Source organism: Neovison vison, chromosome 12 (assembly GCF_020171115.1).
Source record: "Neovison vison isolate M4711 chromosome 12, ASM_NN_V1, whole genome shotgun sequence".
NCBI classification, from domain to species: domain Eukaryota; kingdom Metazoa; phylum Chordata; class Mammalia; order Carnivora; family Mustelidae; genus Neogale; species Neogale vison.
In genome coordinates, this window is record NC_058102.1 from 88,812,775 (window position 1) to 88,833,804 (window position 21,030).

The window sequence follows — 21,030 nt, forward strand, 5'->3', positions numbered from 1 at the left end:
TATGGAACGGCAGCTGAGGACGTTGTAGACCGGTGACTCAAGATGGCCCTGCAGAAACCACCTCTTAACCTTCCTCTGCCCCCTGGTGGCCTTCTAGTTGCAGCCAACTGGTCTCTCAGCTGAGGCTCTGATCTTCTGTCTTTTAGCACCACCATTTGGCCAAAACTAATAGCAGTCGGCTTCTCCGCCGGCATTCATCAATTTCATAGAAACATGGCCCTTTGGAGGGTCGGCATGCAACATCCATGGACAAAAGCCCATCCAGAGCTTCATCCACGCTTCTGGCTTATTCTGGAGGGCCATCCAGACATGTGGGTAGAGGGGCAAATGGCCATGGTCTAGCGATCCCGGAGCCAGCAAAGACGAATGTCAGGTGTGAGGCCCCCACCCTTGCCATTTCCCTGTTCCCTGAGCTATCCCCAGTTCCCCACTCTGCCCCTCACCTGCTCTTCCCCCAAAACCCCTCTCACCCTCCCCACCTTGCATAGAGAGTCTGGAGCCTCCCAACAGATGTTTTACCAGATTAGTTGAGTCCTATTAACAGTCTTCCTTCCCCCCCCCCATTAAAATTATTTGACTCATTTCTCATCTGCACCCACCCACCTCAGCTCTCACCTCCTCTAGGGCTCCCCTCTTCCTTACTCTCTTATCACCTAGACCATAAATCAGTACCCATGTATGAATTCACCTAAAAGCAAGGTGGTATTTCCACCCTCCTGCTTATTTCCCTCAGAATAATGCCTACTATTTGTATAATACTTTGCAGCTAATCAGCTATTTGATACAGAGCTCCGCATCTTTGAGTGCTCGCTGTATGCCAGGTCTGGGGCTTGGAATCTGAAATAAATTTTCCCCAGGTTTCCCGAGAGAGAGAGAGAGAAAGAGAGAGAGAGAGATGAGTATTAGTGGCCCTTTGTTACAGGAGAGGAAACAGGCTCAGGGCAAGGCCAAATGGCATAGCAGAGAGAGCTTCGAAGTCAGCCTGGCCCTAAATTTGGGTTGTTTATTAGTTGTGAGTGTCACAGGCTGTCAGGAAAATTGGCTGCCAACGCCTCCCGGGAAGGACAGGCACTCCGTGACTTACACCGCTTCACATAGCTCTTCTCTGAACCCCCAGGGCTTTTGAACTTGAGGCCCCTGAAAATATCATCCCATGTGCTAACAAGGACCTTGTAAAAAGGGCAGAGCCTTGGGACCTGTCCACCCTGAGTTAGGCAACAAGGCGATGCATCGTCTGTAGGGAATTTAAAAACAACATTATAACGGGCTGAAAGTCTAACTTTATTATCTTCATTTGTGGGCAATTCTAAACAAGGTCAGTGATAAAATACCCGTAGGAAAATCTTTTGCGGGTCTAAGTTCTAAACAAATTGCTACGATTCCTGTTGAGTTTTGATAATAAATGTGTACGTTTCAAATGGACACACTTTCATTATTTTTTAACAAACCATATTCTACATGGAAGTTAATTAGGTGAACATCCAGCATTTTCCACCCATGCATTTTGAGAGAAGTTTGTAACAGTTGAGAATATTTATTTTTAAAGATCTCAATAGATGTTTCTTTTCTTTCTTTTTTTTTTAAGATTTTATTTATTTATTTGACAGACAGAGATTATAAGTAGGCAGAGAGGCAGGCAGAGAAAGAGAGAGGAGACAGGAGGCTCCCCACTGAGCAGAGAGCCCGATGCGGAGCTTGATCCCAGGACCCTGGAATCATGACCTGAGCCGAAGGCAGAGGCTTTAACCCACTGAGCCATCCAGGTGCCCCTTTTCTTTTCTTTTTTAAAGATTTTATTTATTTATTTGACAGACAGAGATCAAAAGGAAGCAGAGAGGCAGGCGGGGGCGGGGGTCGCAAAGCAGGGTCCCCGCTGAGCAGAGAGCCCGATGTGGGGCTCCATCCCAGGACCCTGGGATCATGACCTGAGCTGAAGGCAGAGGCTTTAACCCACTGAGCCACACAGGTGCCCCAAGAATCTTTTCTAATAATACTTTTAAACTGTTAATTGTTCTAAAGTTGAAAAGTGAATCAAGAAAATAATGATCCTTCCTAATTTTGTCCTTCAGACTGTCAAATACTCTGGGTATGCCGCTGGAGAGACTGGATTTTTTTAGATATGATATTTATTCATTGGCTAATTAGAATTATTATGAACAAATGATGTCTTCCCTGGTTAATTCGTATTGTTATTGAATGGATAATATTTGTTCAACAATTACTTTATCTGTCAGAGTTCTCCAGGGAAACAGATTCAAGAGGTTATATAGAGATATACATAAGAGGAGATTTATAATAGGAATTGGCTCCCTCATTTGTGGAGGCCAAGAAGTCCTACAGTCGGCTGTCTGCAAGCTGGAGAGGCAGGAAAGCTGGAGGTGTGGTTTAGTCCAAGTCCGAAAGCCTGGGAATTAGTGCCAGCAGAGGAAGTCTTCGCCTGAACCTGAAATCCCAAGAATCAGGTGCCCCAGTGTCCAAGGGCAGGATAAGATGGGTGCCTCGGTTCAAACAGAGAGCGAATTTACCCTTCCTCCACCCTTTTGTTCTACTCAGGCTTCAAGAGATTGGATGAAGCCCCCCTGCTCTGGTGAGGGCGATCTTTATTCAATCTATTGAATCAAATGCTAATCTCTTCCAAAACACCCTCACCAACACACCCAGAAATAATGTTTCACCATGGATCTGGGCATCTCTTAGCCCAGTCAAGTTCACATAAAATTAATCACCAAAATTACAAGGCTGCCCATGGAAGCTGCTCGGGGAAATACCCAGCATTGGACCACTGGGCACTCCAACCAGGAAGCCTGGATTTGTCCCACAGTTAAGCTGCTACATGGTGCCGGGCAGGTCTCTTGATTTCCTCCCCTGGCCCTGTTCTTCACTGGGCTATGCTGGGACTGAAACAAGCAAGTAGAAAGAGGTTTTGTTGTTGGTGGTGGCTTAAGTTGTTTGGTTAAGATTTTCTTCATTTACATGAGAGGGAGAGGAAGAAGCAGGCTCCCTGCAGAACAGGGAGCCCAACACAGGGCCAGATCTCAGGACCACAATAACCCAAGCCGAAGGCAGATGCCCAACCAACTGAGCACCCAGGCACCCCACACACACACACCAAAGAAAGAGGTTTGGGAAGTAAAAGTGTCCTAGAGTCTCAAGGAAAGAAAGGGTGGATGTTGATGATGAGGGTAACTTTTTACTTTAATTTGGACATAACTGTCCTTGTTCAGATGTTAAGCTCCTAGAAGAGGGTTGATTGCTGACTCTCTTCTTTTGACGAGGGTTGACCCTTCAAGCCTCAGCCCAGTGCTGAGAATGAGCCTGTCAAAGGCGCTTCGTGGGTACCTAAGAGGTTTGGAGCCAAACCATACAACCAGGTAGTGACACTTCCTTCCAGGAGCAGCCCAGGGGTGTAGACCAGCTGGGGGACTGGGCAGCTGAGCCAGGAAATTCAGCCATGGTGAGCAACCCATACCCCCAAAGAAGAAACCCTTATTCCCTGCTGCTGGCTGACATTCTTTTTTTTTTTTTTTTTTAAAGATTGTATTTATTTATTTGACAGAGACACAGCAAGAGCGGGAACACAGCAGGAGCAGTGGGAGAGGGAGAAGCAGGCTTCCCGCTGAGCAGGAAGCCCAGTGTGGGGCTCGATCCCAGGACCCCAGGATCATGACCTGAGCCAAAGGCAGACGCTTAATGACTGAGCCACCCAGGTGCCCCTGCTGGCTGACATTCTATGACTACCCAGACAGCATTGCGCCAGCTTAGCCATTGCTGCCTAACAAAACACCCCAAGACTTATGAGGCTTAAAATAATACCCATTTATTAGCTCACAGCTTTGCCATTTTCACTCAGCTCAGCTGCACGGTTCTTCTGCTGGTCTTACCTGGAGGTGCCCATTGTGTCTGAGTCACCTGGACCAGGATGGCCCAAGATGGCCTCGCTCAGATCGGAGGCAGTTAGCTGGAACGGTCAGCCTTGATTCTCCTCCATATGCTCTCCAGCCAAAATACCCTGGGTTTCTTACATAATAACAGCAAGTCCCAAGAGAGTGAAAGTGGCAGCTGTGAGGTCTCTGGAATTCTGGACTCCAGAAGTCGTACCTTATCATTTCTTTTCTTTTTTCTTTTAAGATTTTATTTATTTACTTGAGAGAGAGATAAAGAAAGAACAAGCAGGGAAAGGGGCAGAGGAAGAGGGAGAGCGTCAAGCAAACTCCCTGCTGAGTGTGGAGCCAGATACAGGACCCAGATATAGGTCATGACCCTGAGGTCATGACCTGAGCCAAAACTAAAAGCTGGATGCTTAACCAACTGCACCAGCTGGGTGCCCCATACACTGTGATTTCTGACATATTGGAAGCAAGTCGCAAGGTAATTCCAGATTCAAGGAGTAGGAAAGTAGACTCTACCTCTTTTTTTTTTTTTTAATTTATTTATTTTGAGAAAAAGAGAGAGTGAGAAAGAACATAAGTGCAGGGACAGAGGGGGAAAAGCAGACTCCCCGCTGACCAGGGAGCCTAACTCCAGCCTCAGTCCCAAGACCCCAGGATCATGACCTGAGCTGAAGACAGACACTTACCTGACTGAGCCACCCAGGCCTCCCCAGCCTCTGCCTCTTGATAAAGGAGCTAATGTTTTGGACACGCTTTCCAATCAACCACAAGTTTATACTCCGTCGTTCAATAATCCTCCTCAGTTACCAGTCTGCGCTTACTGAACAACAGATAGGCACTAGATGCTGAAGTATAAAAGAACTCTCAGGAGAAGCCCTGAAAGACTTGGCAATGACCAAGGTTTACTAAGTGCCATTCAGTGGAATGCTGGGCTTTGTCTAGGAACCCTTCAACATTGTTTGATTCTATAAGGGTCTGCGCCATTGTTTACTTTTAAGTTTATAAAAATAGTTTATTTTAGAGGAGTCTGGGAGGCTCAGTTAGTTACGCATTGGACTCCTGATTTCAGCTCAGATCATGATCTCAGGGTCTTGGGATCGAGCCCTGCATCAGGCTCCACACTCAGCTTGTCCCTCTCCCTCTGTTCCTCCCCTAACCAATAAATAAAAATCTTTAAAATTTTTTTAAAATAGGGGCACCTGGGTGGCTCAGTGGGTTAAAGCCTCTGCCTTCGGCTCAGGTCATGATTCCAGGGTCCTGGGATCGAGCCCCGCATCGGGCTCTCTGCTCAGCAGGGAGCCTGCTTCCCCCTCTCTCTCTGCCTGCCTCTCTGCCTACTTGTGATCTCTCTCTGTCAAATAAATAAATAAAATCTTTAAAAAAATTTTTCTAAATACTTTATTTTCAAGATTTTTCATATTATTTTCAGATATTCCAAGAAGATAATCCATATGTTCAGTATAACCTTTGATCATTTCTGACTAGACTAATTTATAGCTCAGCAAATGGGACAAACCAATAATAATTCAAATTATTTTGCCCATAGAAACACAAATGAACTTTGTCCAGCAAGAATAAAATGGTTTCGGGGCATCTGGGTGGCTCAGTGAGTTAAGCCTCTGCCTTCGGCTCAGGTCATGATCTCAGGGTCCTGGGATTGAGCCCCACATCAGGCTCTCTGCTCGGCAGGGAGCCTGCTTCCTCCTCTCTCTGCCTATTTGTGATCTCTGTCTGTCAAATAAATAAATAAAAATCTTTAATTAAGAAAAAGAATAAGGGACGCCTGGGTGGCTCAGTTGGTTGGACGACTGCCTCCGGCTCAGGGCGTGATCCTGGAGTCCCGGGATCGAGTCCCACATCAGGCTCCCAGCTCCATGGGGAGTCTGCTTCGCTCTCTGACCTTCTCCTCGCTCATGCTCTCTCTCACTGTCTCTCTCTCTCAAATAAATAAATAAATAAATAAATAAAAGAAAAAGAATAAAATGGTTTCTGTCCAGTAGAGAAGTTGATTCCAAATATTACATTTCAGTACCTACAGGATATTAACCAGTTTTGTACCTATAAGCAAAATTATTTTGGCATTCCTGATGGCCTACAAATGTTTGTTCTTCAGATTCTCTTTGTAATCAGTTTGAACAAATTGCAGATTTCCTCTTTAATTAGTGAGTTAAATAAAAATCTTCAGTGGGTGCTTGCTTTACGTTTGTGGGAGAGTCATTATTGTACCTTTCAGGAAATTATCCTACAACAGTTACCTCATCCATAAAATGGCAATAATAACCACACCTCCCCATAAGATTGTAGAGGGGATGAAATTAGATAAAATATATAGCTATATCATTACAGTACAAACCTCATAATAAGTACTTAATAAATATCAGCTGCTTTATTTTGCTATTTTTTTATTATTCAAAGGACTTAGAGTTTAAAGATTTTTTTGAATTTGTTTATTTGAGAGAGAGAGAGAGAGCGTGAGCAAGGAAGGCACAGGAAGAGAGGCAGAGGGAGAAGGACAAGCAGACTCCCCTCTGAGCCAGGAGCCCGATGCAGGGCTCAATGCGGGGCTCAATCCCAGGACCCTGGGATCATGACCTGAGCCAAAGGCAGATGTTTAACCAACTGAACCACCCAGGGCCCCTAAAAGTCTTAGACTTCAGTTGGGAAATCACACAACACAGAAGCAAAGAGTTCCAGTATATCGTTAAGCTCTACACTGTACATCAAAGGTTATTAATTCTGGTATTTAAAACTGGTTTTTAGAGTCTGGAGTAATCCAGGAAGTCTTCTTAGAGGAGGAGTGGTCTTAGCTGGTTCTAGAAGGAAGGGCAGGATTTGCAGGAGGGAAGAGAAAGTAGAGGAGACCAAACCAGGCAAGGCAAGGTCAAGGTGGGAAGAGTGTAACTTGACCAGTCTCTTGATGAGTTCATCCCCAGCTCCTTCTCCTATTGCATTTACCTTTACCTTTCTTTTTTTTTTTTTAAGAGAGAAGGAGGGGCAGATGGAGATGGAGAATCTTAAGGAGGCTCCACACCCAGAGCAAAGCCCCCAATGTGGGGCTCAGTCTCACCAGCCTGACATGATGACCTGAGCCAAAATTAAGAGTCAGTTGGTTAAGACTGAGCACCCAGGTACCCATTACCATTACCTTTGGTTTGTCTATTAGAGAATACTTCATGATTCATTTCTCATTTATCCACAGACCTACAATAAAAACATTAATCTGGTGAATTGCTTCTTTATCAGTACCTACCAAGAGCATACAACTAACCATAGATATGTAAACTCCCGAGGGCCTGAGTTCTGGCCCTTAGTTGTTTCTTAAACACACTTCAACATTAAAAGATTTGGCCTGAGTGCACCGCGGTGGCAGTTGGTTAAGTGACTCTTGGTTTCATCTCAGATCATGATCTCAGGGTCATGAGATCGAGGCCTACAACAGGCTCCGAGCTCATCGAGCTCATCGTGGAATCTGCTTAAGACACTCTCTCCCTCTCCCTCTGCCTCTTCCTGCTGCCCCTGCTGTCTCTCAAATAAATAAATACATTTCTTTAAAAATCTGACCTGGTAAGTGAGAAGGAAAGGATGAGAACTTGAGTCTGCTATTGTCAAACAAGGCTATCCTAGCAAACAATTCCGGATTGCCCTCCTGCATTGCCCCAGAGGTGGGTCCACATTTGAAACATCGCATGGCAAATCTTTAACCAAAGTCATTACCCCTCTCTCCTTTGACTAACAATCACCAACCCAGGGAGTGGGAACTATACCATCTTTCATAGTGCAGGGGTGGGGGGACCATCTATACCTCTCAAGCAGAAATTCTCATCAAAAAGAAAATTACAGGGGCGCCTGGGTGGCTCAGTAGGTTGGGCCTCTGCCTTCAGCTCAGGTCATGATCTCAGGGTCCTGGGATCAAGCCCCACATCAGGCTCTGTGTTCAGTAAGGTAGCCTGCTTCCCCCCTCTCTCTCTGCCTGCCTCTCTGCCTACTTGTGATCTCTCTCTCTGTCAAATAAATAAAATTTTTTTTAAATCTTAAAAAAAAAAAAGAAGAAAATTACAGGGTACATGCTCTTGGAAGAGAGGAAACACAAACATGTATAAAATACCTCCTGGTTGGAGTAAGTAGGCTTCTCCTGCAAATGATCTGGCAAGACTTCGAAGGTAGAGCCAATCTAAGTGAAGGGAACAGTGAGTAACACTGGGAAATCTCATGGTAAGGCAGAAGTTGGGAGTGACAGATAAAGTTAGAGAAGCAAGATGAAGGCAGATTACTAAGCACTTTCAAAGCTAGGGATTAGTGCCTTGGAAAGAGATAGGATGTGTATTAGATTTCTCCAGAGAAAACAGAACCAATAGGAGAGGGGAGGAAGGAAAGGGAGAGAGAGGAGATTTATTTAGGAAATGGCTCACATGACTACAGACGCTGAAAGTCCCTTGATTTGCCATATGTAAGCTAGAGAACCAGGAAAGCTGGTGGTGCAATTCAGTTGAGTCCAAAGGCTGAGAAGTGGAAGCACACACATCTGAGTTTGGAAGTAGACAGATGACTTAGCACCAGCAGGAGAGCAAATTTATCTTTCCAGCTGCATTTTTGTTCTATCTAAGCCCTCCCTGAATGATTCCCACCAGCATCAGGAAAGGTGATTTCTACTCACTCTACCAATCCAAATGCTAATCTCTTCCAGAGATACTCTCACAGAAGCACCCAGAAATAATGTTTTACCAGCTATCTGGGCATCCCGTTGCCCAGTCAAGGAGACAAAATAAAATTAAAGACCACAGATCTGGGGCGCCTGGGTGGCTCAGTGGTTAAGGCCTCTGCCGGCTCAGGTCATGATCCCAGGGTCCTGGGATCGAGCCTCACATCGGGCTCTCTGCTCAGCGGGGAGTCTGCTTCCTCCTCCTCTCTCTCTCTGCCTGCCTTTCTGCCTACTTGTGATCTGTCTGTCAAATAAATGAAAAAAAAACTTTAAAAAAAAAAAAAAAAGACCACAGATCTCAGTTTTAGGAAGATTGCTCCAGGCACCATGTGAGAGCAGAGGCAGTGAGGATGGATCAAAAGAGAAGGATGGGGTAGATGGGCAACAACTCCTACCACCCTCTCCCTTGTCCACCCAGTGCCAGCCACAGTGGTCTCATTGTTGGACCCCAAACATGCCAGACTCACCTCTACCTCAGGCTCTGCAGCTCTGCAGCACTCTTCCCAGATACCTGTCATCTCCCTTCCTCATTTCCTTCATCTCTACTCAAATCCCATGACTACCAAACATAAAATAGCACCTTTCCCCACCATGGTCCCCCTTGCCCTTTGACCTTGCTTTCTTTTTCTCCACTGTACTTATCACTAACTGATCTAATATGTATTTGTTCATTGCCTGTCCATTCCCAATAGGATGTAAGCTCCATGAAGGTACAGATTTTTTTTTAATTCACCATTTTATCTCCACTGCTCAGAACAAAGTACACAGTATGAACACTCAATGACTATTGGGATTGGTTTGGGATGGGGAGATTAATATGATATCAAGGGTTTGAGACTGTGACTTGGAAGATAGTAGTCCTATTAACAGAGATAGGGGAGTTGGGATAAGAAAAAATCAGTGTGTTCAACTTGGGACAGCTGGAATTTAAGAAGTCTAAGAAACCACCGAAAATCCAAGACTAGTCCAAAGCAAACATATAGAGCAGAGAAAGGCAGAATCCAAAATCTCCGAAGAGTAAAAAAAATAAAATTAAAAATTAAAAAAACTGAGAGAAGGGGTACCTGGGTGGCTCAGTGGATTAAAGCCTCTGCCTTGGGCTCAGGTCATGATCTCAGGGTCCCAGAATCAAGCCCCGAGTCGGGCTCTCTGCTCAGCAGGGAGCCTGCTTCCCTTCCTCTCTCTCTACCTGCCGCTCTGCCTACTTGTGATCTCTGTCTGTCAAATAAATAAATAAAATCTTAAAAAAAAAAAAAACTGAAAGAAAAAAGTTTAAGGGAGACACCAAAGTGTCAGATATAAGGAGCATAATGTGAGGCCACATTGGGGAAAGTACACTTGATCTTAGCCAAAAGGCCGAGAAGCGATACACATTGGGGAAAGTAAATCTCTAGGTCAGAAATAATAAAGAAATGATTAGGTTGAACATGAAACATGTCAGGAAAAGGAGATGGGGTCAAGACCACGAGAGAGAATCATTAGGCCTTTTACAAGGTTGCGTCTATGGGGTGCTAGCTACATGGGGCCAGATAGGACGGATTGCTTAAAAAACACGTAAGAGCTGCCTCCAGAATTTAGGCCAAGGTGAGAAACCCAGAGATGGAGGCAACTTTTGAGTTCATCAAGGGCTGTGATACAAAGTTAGGGTCTTTGTCCAATCTGAACAAGAGTGACAACAGAAGCTTTGGGAATTGATGAGTCACTAGAAAGAAAATGTTCACTACAGGGATGCCTGGGTGGCTCAGTTGGTTAAGTGTCTGCCTTCGGCTCTGATGATGATCTCGGGGTCCTGTGATGGAGTTTTGCATCGGGCTCCCTGCTGGGCGGGGAGTCTCTGCCCCTCCCCCTAGCCCTTGTTCACTCTCTCTCTCTATCTCACTCTCAAATTAAAAAAAAAAAAAAAAAATGTTCACCACAAATTGCAACTAGTGCTCCCGGGGGCTAAGTTGGCCTCCAGGTGTGTTTTATTTGGGCTACACAGTGTTTAAATTGTTCAAATTAAGTCCACTTTTATTTGTTAAGTTTTATTTGAGATGGAATAAGAGTGAGAGAGAGAGCAGGAGCAGGGAACAAAGGGAGAGGGAGAAACAGGCTCCCTGGTGAGCAGGGAGCCCAACATGGGGCTCAATCTCAGGACACTGAGATCATGACCTGAGCCAAAGGCAGACACTTAACTGACTGAGCCTTCAAGGTGTCCCCAAGTCCACTTTCAGATTTCGGAATTTTCACCCCAAAAAATGCTTATTTCTGGTTTATCTTGTAAAAACTGGAAGATCTAGCTGATGCCGGGCCCATATTTCACTTCGTAGTAAGAGTCTGGGCTGAATTGTACCTGCCTCCTATAAAGGCAGTGTATAGGATAGGCTAGGCTACAACACCGAAATAGAAGGGCCTTAACAGAATGAAGATTTTTTTTTTCCAATTTATTTATTTTCAGAAAAACAGAATTCATTATTTTTTCACCACACCCAGTGCTCCATGCAAGCTGTGCCCTCTATAATACCCACCACCTGGTACCCCAACCTCCCACCCCCCGCCACTTCAAACCCCTCAGGCTGTTTTTCAGAGTCCATAGTCTCTCATGGTTCATCTCCCCTTCCAATTTACCCAAAAGCACATACCCTCCCCAATGTCCATAACCTTCCCCCCTTCTCCCAACCCCCCTCCCCCCAGCAACCCACAGTTTGTTTCGTGAGATTAAGAGTCACTTATGGTTTGTCTCCCTCCCTATCCCATCTTGTTTCATGGATTCTGAAGATTTATTTCTTGTTCAAGCAAAGTCCAGGGTGAACTGGGCCACTCTCCAGCATGGTTTCCCTCCTAGCGTTGACTCAGGGTTCCAGGCTGCTCACATCTCATGGCTCTATTCCGCCTGTGTTCTTCATGATCAGCAGGGAGCGGGAGCTCTTCAGATCAGACTACGCAGTAGCTTCTCCGTGCCTCCCACCTGATGTGACATGTATTACTTCCATGACAGTCCCTCTGTCTCATCTAGTCGCACGCCCTCCAACAGGCGGCTAAGAAATGGGGAGCTCACAGGTACCGGTAAGCAGTCAATGTCTCTGCCACGGGGAATGCGTGCTCTGCAGGCAGTTGGCTACAGTGCCTGCCAGACTGCCTTACATTATTCATTTTCTCTTCCTGGCTCCTGGAGGCATCTGCATTTATAGCTTTGAGTGCAAAAAAGAGAGGAGGGCTGGGGAAAGAACCTTATGGAATGCTACCAGGGAGTAGTTGACCATTGAAGTTAACACTGGCAGGTGTCTTCCTGCCTTTCCTCTCCTCCCCAAGGTAGCTGCTACAGATAGAACCTAGGGAGTGATCTGGCCCCATCCTCCCCACTCTCCTGGGTACACCCTGAGGGGATGCCTGCTTCTTCCCCAGAGGCGGAGATTCCAAACTTTCTTACAACCTTCTACAGATAACAGACACTTCACAATCGAGAAGACTCTTCTATCTTCCGTCATTTTATTTGCCCCTGCATTGTGCTTCTTTGCTCTACCCTTGTTCTGCAGAGCAGGGTAGGAACACAGCTGCAACAAGAATCTGTCTTACTAGTCTCTGGACAGTGCGAATCCCAGTGCAAATGGTTTTTCAGGGAGACTCGATGTATGTGTTGTCCCTTAAAAGTGCTTGTTTTATACATCTCAGTTTTGCCCTCTGGCTTTCAAAATGATTACCTTCATCTGCTCCTCCTTTTCTGCCTTCTTTTGGACTATTTCATTACTTTTCTAAATCCCATATTAACTTATTGTATTTTTAGCTATGCTTCTTTGTATTATTTTTAATGCTCGCCCTACGGCTTAGAATACATATCCTTGACCTTTCAGAGCCTATTCGGAGTTAAAATTGTATCTCCTCAGTAAGAAGAAATATCCCCCTTTATGCTATAGTTCTAATATACACATTAATCTAAATATAAATCCCACAAGTTTCTAACATTTGCTTTCAATGGTCAAAAGTATTTCAAAGAAATTAAGAGGAGAAAAAAGACTTTTGTATTCACACAGCGATTTCCTATTTCAGATACTCTCCATTCTTTCCTGAAGATCTGAATTTCCCTCTGGTATCATTTCCCCTCAGCTTGAAGAACTTCCCTTGGCTTTCATTGTAATGTATGTCTCCCAACAATAAACTTTTAGTTTTCTTGTATCTGAAAATGTATTTATTTGACCTTCACTTTTTTAACAGCTGTGAGATATAATTTACATACAGAACAATTCACTCATTTAAAGTGTACAATTCAGGGTACCTGGGTGCCTCAGTCAGTTGAGCATCTGACTTCAGCTCAGGTCATGATCTCAAGGTCCTGGAATCGGGCTCCCTGCTCAAGCCCCCTGGAATCAGGGTCCCTGCTCAGCCGGAAGTCTGCTTGCTCTTCTCCCTCTCCCTCTGCCTCTCACCCCACTTATGCACTTTCTCTCCCTCTCTCAAATGAATGAATGAAATCTTTAAAAAAAAAATTATACAGTTCAGTGGATTTTAGAGCTCTCAGCAAACTCAGTGGAGTTTTAAGTTCACAGAGTTAAAGTGTCATCACAATCAATTTCAGAACATTTTCCTTGCACCAAGGAAACCCCATACCTTTCAGTAGGCATCTCCCATTCCTCTCATCCTCCCCCCGCCCCAGCCGTAGATAGCCACCAACCACTTTCTTTCTCTATAGATTTGCTATAGAGATTTGCTACATTTCCTAATCACTTCATAGAAATGAAATTATGCCATATGTTATATTTAATGACTGGCTTCTCTCACTCAGTCACTGGCTTCTTCTTCTGTGTGGGGTAGTGTGTGTCAGCAATTCATTACGAAGTATAGAATTCCAGAGTGACCCATTTTTTTCACCTGGCACTTTAAAGATCTCGTTTGTCCTCCATCGTTTTTGATAAGCCCATGACCATTCAAATTGCTCCCCTGTATGTGATAGGTTACTTTATTCTGAATGCTTCATAAAATACAAAGAAGCATAGCTAAAAATACAATAAGTTAATATGGGATTTAGAAAAGTAATGAAATAGTCCAAAAGAAGGCAGAAAAGGAGGAACGGATGAAGGTAATCATTTTGAAAGCCAGAGGGCAAAACTGAGATGTATAAAACAAGCAATTTTAAGGGACAACACATGCATACATACATACATCAGGCTCTCTGCTCAGCGGGAAGCCTGCTTCCCCCTCTTTCTCTGCCTGCCTCTCTGCCTACTTGTGATCTCTCTCTCTGTCAAATAAGTAAACAAAATCTTTCAAAAAAAAGAAAAGAAAAGAAAATGGAGGAAGGGGAGCATGAGTCAAGGCATTATATGGAAGCTGGAAAAAGCAACGAAACGGATTCTCTGGGAGAGCTTCCAGAAAGAATGCAATCCTGCCAACACTTTGATTTTAGCCCAGTACAGCCCATTTCAGACTTCTGACCCAGAGCCATAAGAGAATAAATCTATGTTGTTTTAAGGTACTAAGTTTGTAGTAATTTCTTACAGCTGAAACAAGAAACTAATGTATCCTCCAAAGATGTTCATGTTTTTATTTTAGCAAGCCATGAAATTGGTTAGACCGAAACTGCAAACTGTCTCTCACTTGAAATAGACAAGCAGCTCAGACTTTACTTCAGTTCTCTCTCTTTTCTTTTTTCTTTCTTCAGCTTTCTACAGCCTGCTTTATGCATTCATGGTTCAAGAACAAGCCAGACGTGGGCAGAATCAACACCAGAACTCTTCTTTTTTTTTTTTTTTTTAAAGATTTTATTTATTTATTTGACACAGAGAGAGAGATCACAAGTAGGCAGAGAGGCAGGCAGAGAGAGGGGGAAGCAGGCTCCCCACTGAGCAGAGAGCCCAATGAGGGGCTCAATCCCAGGATCCTGATATCATGACCCAAGCTGAAAGCAGAGGTTTAACCCACTGAACCACCCAGGCACCCCAGAACTCTCTCTTCGTTACAGGGTTCCCTCTCACTTTGTGAGAGCAGAGACTGTCCTAGGCAATTCCTTCTTAATGGCAGAAAAGTGGTAGGTTTTCTAGTGAAGCTTCAGCCACCCTACATCACACCAGCCTCTAACACCCCATATTGCTACCTTTTTCCAAGTTTTAGCTTCCCTCCAAAACCTGCTTGTCTTTGTTCCACAGCTTTCAGATAGTTGTGGGTTGCTGTTGTTGTTAATTTTTGTCCAGAGCTTATTTTTATGAGAGAGTTAATCCTCTGGGAAGCTATTACCAGACCAGAAACAGAACTCCTATATAATCTTGACAAATATTTAAAATTAATCTTACACAATCAAAACTCAGTGATAAAAAGATTTTTATTTTGGAGAAATACACATCTTTGAAGCACTGATGTATTTTGCTTGGGTTGTAACGACATAAAGCAACAAACAATGATAATTTGATTATTTCAGCTATCCAGGCTTAACTAAATAGAAGTAATTAGTAAATGAATCATATTCCATTATTAATGAACTAGCTTAGTCCTGATTATTTGAAAAATGTCTTGGCCCACTTCACCAGAAGGAAGACCCTAATACCCATAATTAGTATCACAGATTCATACAATGACCCCCCCCCCCAAATTTTTTTTATTAGGATACCTGGGTGGCTCAGTTGGTTAAGCAGCTGCCTTTGGCTCAGGTCATGATCCCAAGGTCCTAAGATCAAGCCCTGCATCAGGTTCCCTGCTCTGTGGGGAGTCTGCTTCTCCTTCTCCCTCTGCCCCTCCTGCCCCACTCATATTCTCTCTAAATAAGTAAACCTTTTAAAAAAGAAAAATGTCAAGCTTCCATATATGATTATTTATATGTATTAGAAAAAGTATAGTTTTCAAAGGAAAATTTAGACAATTTCAATTAAATTATCATAAGAACCTCAAATACTAAATTAAGCCAATTAGCTTAATAAATTCAGACTCCAGAAAATATAAACTTACATGCATCCGCTTGTTTGTTGTTGTTTTTTTAAAGATTTTATTTATTTATTAGAGAGACAGAGGCAGAAAGAACGCACGCATGAGAAGGGAGAGGGACAGAGGGAGAAGTCAAATCCCCTCTGAGCAGGGAGCCCATCGACGCAGGGCTCCATCCCAGGACCCCAGGATCGCCACCTGAGCCAAAGGCAGATGCTTGACCAACTGAGCCACTCAGGAGCCCCTTGTTTGCTTTGTTTTTAACTTAATTTCCAAACATCTTTCTAGTTCTGACTAGTCTAAAGGAAGAAGTCTTTTTTGCTGTATTGCTATGAAAGAAGCCACTGCTTTTTTAAAGGCTACGTTTTCCCATTCAAGGAACAATAAATAAATGCAGGCATATGAGTCAGTATGTATTATGATAACTTCTTGAAAACCTCCTCAGTGAATATAAATTCATTGAAAGTCTGACTTGAGCACCAGCAAATACATATTGAGCACCAACAGCGTTCCACATGCTGATGCACGCAGAGCACAAAGACAACCAACATGGATGCCGCCATGGAGAAGCTGGTAGACCAGGAAGGAAGGCAGTTTGAGGAGGAAGGTGACAAGTGTCAAAAAGAAGGTACAAGCACAGTCCTGGTGGGGTTCAGAGAAAGAAGCTCAGAAAAAACTTCCTAGAAAAGGTAACAACGGGGCGCCTGGGTGGCTCAGTTGGTTAAGTGACTGCCTTTGCCTCAGGTCATGATCCTGGAGTCCTGGGATGGAGTCCCACATCAGGCTCCCTGCTCCGTGGGAAGTCTGCTTCTCCTGCTGACCTCTCCCCTCTCATGCTTGCTCTCTATCTCTCTCTCTCTCTCTCAAATAAATAAATAAAATCTTCAAAAAAAAAAAAAAAAAGAAAGAAAAAGAAAAGATAACAATATTTGAAGAGCCCCAGAAAAGTAGATTTTATTGGTGACCCATTTAGTAATGAAAGAGAAAGAGTATTCCAGGCAAGGAGAAGAGCAAAGAGCAAAAAAAGACTCAACATTAGGAAAGCATAAGATATCCATGGCTGGAACGTAACAGTAGACAAGGGAGGACAGTAGTAAATAAATGTGAACCAGTAATTTGTGGCTGGAATAAACACAACCTTCAGAGTCTGCCTAGGCCACATAGAGTCATGGAAGGTAATCAGCAAGGCAATGGGTTCAGACCTACGCTTTAGGATAAAAAATCTGCTTTATGCCTCCCGGCAAGTGATTTTTGATAACTAATTTCTGACTCATAAAAACTGAGATAATAAATGTTTATTGCTTTATGCCAGTAAGTTTTAGAGTCATTCATTACATAGCAACAGGTAATTAACAGTTTATTCCTTCTGGATTTCTTCAGAACAAATGCATCAAAGTGTTACCAGAGACTTATTTTGTGACTTTAACAGTTTTATTTTTAAAGAAGTCTTTGGGAGGGGCGCCTGGGTGGGCCAGTGTTAAGGTCTGCCTTTGGCTCGGGTCATAATCCCAGGGTCCTGGGATCCAGCCCTGCATGGCGCTCCCTGCTCAGCAGGAAGCCTGCTTCTCCTTTTCCCACTCCCCATGCTTGTGTTCCCTCTCTCACTGTGTCTTCTATCAAATAAATAAATGAAATCTTAAAAAAAAAAAAAAAGTAAGAAGTCTTTGGGAAACTGAAAAGAACATGAACCTGATAGCTCTGTCTCCAACTCTGACACTTGCTGGCTGTGTGCTCTTGGGTTAGGTACTTATTGTTTCTGAGCTTCAGAGTCATTATCTAAAAATTAATAGTTACCTTAGAGGGGGAGGCCTGGGCAGCTCAGTCAGTGAACTGTCCGTCTTAGCTCAGGTCATGCTCTCAGGGTTCTTGGATCAAGTCCTGTGTCAGTCCCCTTGCTCAATGGGGAGCCTGCTTCTCCCTCTGCCTGATGCTCCCCCTGCTTGCGCCCTCTCTCTCTCTCTCTGACCAATAAATAAAGTCTTTAAGAAAAAAATATATTTACCTTAGAGGGCCATTGTGAAGACTAAATAAGCTAGCTTGTTAAGTGCTTGATATAACCCTGGGATATATTAGGTGCTTGGTAACTAAGTCTCTCCCTACGCCACATGTCCTTACCTCATTTAGCTTGTCTGTGACTTTCTGAAATCTGTCCCCAATGGCCAAAGCTTTTTTTTTTCCTCCTTAATTTTCAAATAACATTCCCTTTTAGTGATCCAAACCAGAATAAATACATAATCTCCAGCCTTACTCCAGTCCTACTGCATTGGAATCTAACTTTCAACAAATGCCCCAGGTGATAAGCAAATTCACTGAAACATAACAAGTACTGGACTAGTACATATCCCAAACCTAATAAGGCCAAAACAGAGCCTATATACCTCTCCAAACCTGCCCCACCTCAGGCTTGGCCATCTAAGTAAATGGTATCATCCAGGTGTTCATGCCAAAAACATGGAGTCATCTTTGATAGTTCCCTCTCCTGTGCCTTTTACCAATTTACCAATTACCAAATTTAATTCCAAAATATATCTGCATCTGTCTCTTTCCATCCCTACACTCACATCTAAGCCACCATCTTCTCACATCAGAATTACAGCAGCCAGGGGCATCTGGGTGGTTCAATGGGTTAAGTCTCTGCCTTTGGCTCAGGTCATGATCTCAGAGTCCTGGGATCGAGCCCCACATCAGGCTCTCTGCTCAGCGGGGAGCCTGCTTCCTCCACACTCTCTGTCTGCCTCTCTACCTACTTGTGATCTCTCGCTTTCTATGTCAAATAAATAAAATCTTAAAAAAAAAAAAGAAAAAAAGAATTACACCAGCCAGACCAGCTTATCCAGTAGGTATAGGAGGCTGAGCTCCTCCATAACTTAAGGGCCCTCAAAAACATTTTAGTTTAAAATTATAATAAAAAAACAAATGTTTAGGTCAAAAAATATTTTACTGTATAATATTAATATATTGGCCAGCAATCATAAAGTACAATTTTATAATTAATTCTGATGAATATTTACATAAATATACACTGATGTATCCACCACCTACATCAAGACACTAAGTAATCCTTTTCAGAATTTTATTTCAAGTCATGACAGAAAATTGCATACTTCTATTGTGTAAATTTGCATACAATCCTTCCACGCTTTCCCAACCCACCTGAAATAAAATCCAAACTCCTAAACCTGGTTTACAAAGCCTCACACGGTCTAACTCCTAACTATCTCTCAAACTTCCATCTTGTACCACACCTCCTCCTCCCTTACCATGCCCCAGCTACCAGCTTTAAAATCCTCAACTTGGGGCACCTGGGTGGCTCAGTGGGTTATGCCTCTGCCTTCAGCTTGGATCATGATCTCAGGGTCCTGGCATCAAGCCCCGCATCCGGCTCTCTGCTCAGCGGGGAGCTTGCTTCCCCCTCTCTCTCTGCCTGCATGTAATCTCTCTCTGTCAAATAAATAAATAAAATCTTTAAAAAAAAAAATCCTCAATTTGTCAAGGTGGTCTTGTCCTGGAGCTTATGACGCAGGTATGCATCTTTTGCCTTTTCCTAAAGCTCTTCCTAAAGATGTTCACAGGACTGGCAATTTGCAATCCAGACCCGCTGTTCTTTTTTTAAAAGATTTTCTTTATTTGACAGAGAAAAATAGAGTGGGGGGGGGGAGCGCGCACAAGCAGGGTGAGTGGCAGGCAGAGGGAGAGGGAAAAGCAGACTCCCTGCTGAACAGGGGGCCTGACATGAGGCTCCATGCCAGGACCCTGAGATCATTACCTGAGCAGAAGACAGACTCTTTTTTTTTTTTTTTTTTAAGATTTTATTTATTTATTTGTCAGAGAGAGAGCGAGTGAAGAGTGAGCACAGGCAGACAGAGTGGAAGGCAGAGTCAGAGGGAGAAGCAGGCTCCCTGCAGAGCAAGGAGCCTGATGTGGGACTCGATCCCGTGACGCTGGGATCATGACCTGAGCCGAAGGCAGATGCTTAACCAACTGAGCCACCCAGGCGTCCCAGAAGACAGACTCTTAACCAACGGACTGAGCCACCCAGGCGGCCCTCTGGATGTTTTTAAATGTCACTTCTTCAGAGCCTTTCCCTGACCAGGTAGCCTAAAGTTACACCCAATCATCTTTTAATCAAAGCGCCTTAATTACCTGCAGAGTGCTTATCATCTCTAATATTCATTCACTGCTTATCGTCTGTCTTTCCCTCACTGTACTATAACGTCCTTCGGAGTTTTGTTTTCTGTTGTATTTTAAAATGCCAATAAGAGTGCCTGACACATGATAGGCGCTCAATGAAAATTTTCGTTAAAAAAAAAAATACTAATACAGTATATGACAAATAATATGTAATAGAATGTAGCATAAGGTAGGGGAAGCATGAATAACACTTGGCTGTGAAATCCTAAGCGCGGGGATCTTACTGAAGGTAGTCGATGAAATGAAGGACTAATTGAGCTACAAGTTCATGGAAATTAAGTGTTCGATATTTGTTACTTCCTTATTCCTTCTAAACATGCCCAATTAAAATCATCCTTAGGTAAGATATTGGGCTTGTTTTCCTTCAACAGAAATCGACTTTTTAAAAAATCTCAATTAAATTAACCACATACGTCTTCACGCATGGAAAATCAAAAGAAAAGAAACTTAGAATCTTCCCTTTCATAAAATGAATTGCGGGACGCCTACTCCTGGTTCCAGCCCACCTCCATTCCGCCCCAGACTACTGGAACCTGCGTGGCTTGCCCCGCCCCTTCCGTTTACTGCACCGGCAGGAAGTTAGCCGATCGTGAAACCCGCCCCCTCGTCCGCGCGTCGCCCTTCGTAAAGCGTGAGGGATTTCGCGACAGCCCAGGCCCCACCCCTTTCGCCACATGTCGCGCAAGTCTTCCCGTCCGACGCCGCGCCACCTCCTCGCGCTGCTTTACGAACCTAGAGCAGCGCCGCTCCGCCTCCTGTCTCCCTCCTCACCTCCCCGCCCCCTCCCAGTTTCGCATCTCCTAGCCCGACGCTCCCGCTATAATCACGTGATTGCCTCATCCGGGTCCTTTGCGTTCTCTCTCCCTCTCCCAACATGGCGGCCTCAGGTGAGTGAGCGGCCGAGCGCGGCCAAGGACCAGGCTCATCAGCCACTCTCCGAGCCTGATCCACTGATACCCTGGAGTCGGGGAGAGGGCGGCACCGCTTTCCTTCAGACTTTGGTGCTGCGGCAGGCTGGCGGCTTGGCCATGTTAGGTTATCGCCTCGGGATGTTTGGGGGGAGGGGAAGGTGTCCTTCCCCTCCCCCTCACACCCTTTTCACCCCGTCAGCGCGAGGTTGGAGCGGGGACTAATGATGGACTCTGGCTTGAGTTGGAGTGATGAGGCGCAGAAAGATCTGCGGGAGGCGTGAGGCCTTCTCATAGACGTGAAGCACTGTGCCCGCGTGGAGGAAGGAAGGAGGCGGTTGGCGCGCGGACGGGTGCACAGTAGAATACGTCTCCCAGGCGCGAGGCCGTTGCGGACGGGAGTGGGGGCAGGGGAATAAAGAGGGGGGGGCAGTTAGAACACGAGCGCGAGTCG

General features: G+C 44.5%; 1 protein-coding gene across 4 annotated transcripts in view; it reads left to right on the forward strand.

The window, feature by feature from the left end:
* Positions 1 to 20,476: 20,476 nt before the first annotated feature.
* EIF4B (eukaryotic translation initiation factor 4B) overlaps positions 20,477 to 21,030 on the forward strand; it is a 32,190-nt gene continuing 31,636 nt past the window's right edge. For all 4 annotated transcript variants that reach the window (XM_044228789.1, XM_044228790.1, XM_044228791.1 and 1 more), the window contains exon 1: positions 20,477 to 20,555. In XM_044228789.1, coding sequence (XP_044084724.1) covers positions 20,543 to 20,555 — 13 coding nt within the window. In that variant the 5' untranslated portion in view covers positions 20,477 to 20,542. The remainder of the gene's footprint in view (positions 20,556 to 21,030) is intronic.